Below are 2,531 nucleotides of genomic sequence, written 5' to 3' on the forward strand. Positions count from 1 at the left end.
TGACAATTAAGATGATTTTTATTTTATTTAATTTTATTATTATAAAATTTTTAAATTTTTATACAAAATATAATAAATAATTTAATTTTTTTAAATTTTAAAATAATAATAATATTAAAAAAATAATATTTTAAACTTTTATCTAAAATTAAAAATTTTCATCTCACTTTGTAAACCTATTCTTATTGAAGTGACCATTGAAGGAACCCTTAAACAAATTCATGACTATTTTCAATTTAGTGTAGTAATTTGTATTTATTTAGGTGGGGTTTGGACAGTAGATTGAGATGAATAAATTCAAATAAAAGTTAAAATTTAAATAAAATATTAGTTAAATATTATTATTATTATTTTTAAATTTATAAAATTAAATTATTTATTATATTTTATAAAAAAAATTTAAAAATTATAATGATAAAAGTAAGACGAAACAATTTTTGTATCTAAACGGGAGAGAGAATTAATTAGTACTGCTGCAGATCACAAGTTGCACACTACAACAAAAGCAGCTTTTTGCCATGGTTGAGAGTTGTCGGAAAAGGCTACCATCCAGTCGCAATCAGTTTTATCCCACCAAATTATATTCGTGGGAGGTTGGTGGCATATAATAAGTGGGGAAAATTTTGTTCTCACGGTAAAAAACTTTTGTGGAAAAAGACTAATATTTCCCACGAAAACAATTTGTGAAAAAATTAGTATGGTGTGGTGGCAAACGCTATTTGGATTTATTTACCAGTGGTAAGTTAAATTCTTTTTTTCACAACGCGTGTTGGTCAGGATATATATATCTCCCACGAGATCTTTCATGGAAAATATGGTGGCAAAAAGATATATGTAATTATATTTTCTGGTTACAGTTAAATAATTGCGACCAGCCTCGTGGTGCCTATTAAATCAGAACTTGGTTTCTGATTGTGAAACTCCACTTTTTTCCACCACACGATATGATGGGTAATATATGTTTAGTGTCAAAAGTAGTAGTCGGAAAAAGGTATGTGCTATGTTTGACAATCGTGGAACATAATATGGCAAACAATTTATCCCCATTGGATGCTATAATGACAAAAATTTGTTTTAGACAACTAGTTTTGGTGGCAATATATTATTACCCATTCAGTTATGTTTTGTCAAAATATTATTGGCCATTAGATGCTATAATGACAAAATTCTGTTTCGGACAAGTCGTGTTTCTGGCAATAGATTATTACCCATTCTGTAATGTTTTGGCAAAATAGCTTGTGCCCACCACTTGGATTCATTGGAAATAACTCCTGCGCAATTGTATTCTGTACAAATTTACATGAAGGCTGTAACCAGAGAAATGGAGACATTTCTACTTTCAAGTGCTAACTATTACACAAATTAATTAAGGCTAAACTACTACAGTTTCCATATCATATGTAAGGATGAAGAATACGCCTAAGTACTGCATCCCCCTATAAGTAAGCACGAATCAAACCTTCAGGTTCCAGTGCTGCGATGCTTACAGCGACTTCTTCCACTGTTGGGGGCTGTTCCGATGAGCTTGCCTGGCTGCGGCCGGCGATCTTTTCGCATGTCTCGATAAGGCAGTGTCTGCATTTTGGGCACGAGAAATGCGAACTTAGCCATTTATCGATGCACCGGACATGAAAACCGTGGTTGCATTTGGGCAGAAGGCGCACACGCTCGCCTGCCACGAACTCCGTTAGGCATATTGCACAATCGGTGTCCAAGCCCGGCAGGTTCAGCTCAGGCGAAAAGATTACCGTCGGGAAAGACCTGACGGCTTTTCTCTTCACCCCAGTAACGGCCTTCCGAGCCGAGGCATTTCCAGTAGTACCGGACTCGAAGGCTACCATATTTGACCACTTTAAGGCACACCTGATTATAGAATTCAACCCCAAAGAGCAAATCAGTGCGCACAAGAGGACTGAGAGGACCATGACAACATTTGCGTCGAAACTTTTGTCACCCGCGTTGGTTTCCAGCGACTCGTGGCCATTTCCAGTGGCAGGAGGAGTTGCCATAGTCGGTGGCTGGTAAAACTTGTAGGGCAGGAGCAATCTCCTCGAGTAAAAGTCTCCTGCAGAATCAGCTTGGAGCAGCTCACGATTAGGTGCGGAAGTAGAAGCAGACATGTTTGTAGCTCGATCGTGTTTAATTGGTTTCTCAAGTCTAGGTTTTTTTGAATAGCTAGGTACGTACTTTATCTGGGAGATGGATACACATATATAGATGTGAGCAATGCTCTAGTCAATGTAAAGTAGGTTTAGGTAATTTTATTTTTAAAATTATAAAAATATTTTTTATAAAATAATATTTTATTTTTATTTAATAAATGATTTATATATACAGTCTCCACTTAAAAATTATAAATAAAATTTATATATATATAACCCCTAATAATTAGTAGGAGGATTTTATCCTTTAATAATTCATTATATTATAGTAATTGAACAGGGCTAATTCGTTGCATTTAATTCCTCTATATGTAGCTTAATGGGGTTTTCTTGTTTCAATGGGTCCATCCCGGCCACTTTGTGAGCAGC

The 2,531-nt window shown here is 34.8% G+C and overlaps 1 protein-coding gene across 1 annotated transcript; it reads right to left on the reverse strand.

Moving 5' to 3' along the window:
* Positions 1 to 1,282: 1,282 nt before the first annotated feature.
* Positions 1,283 to 2,163, reverse strand: LOC122308383 (RING-H2 finger protein ATL78-like). Its single transcript, XM_043121673.1, has one exon. It carries the CDS (start codon positions 2,118 to 2,120, stop codon positions 1,437 to 1,439), a length of 684 nt encoding a protein of 227 aa, XP_042977607.1. The 5' UTR covers positions 2,121 to 2,163; the 3' UTR covers positions 1,283 to 1,436.
* Between the last annotated feature and the right edge of the window lie 368 nt (positions 2,164 to 2,531).

The sequence above is a fragment of the Carya illinoinensis genome, chromosome 4, assembly GCF_018687715.1.
Source record: "Carya illinoinensis cultivar Pawnee chromosome 4, C.illinoinensisPawnee_v1, whole genome shotgun sequence".
NCBI lineage: Eukaryota > Viridiplantae > Streptophyta > Magnoliopsida > Fagales > Juglandaceae > Carya > Carya illinoinensis.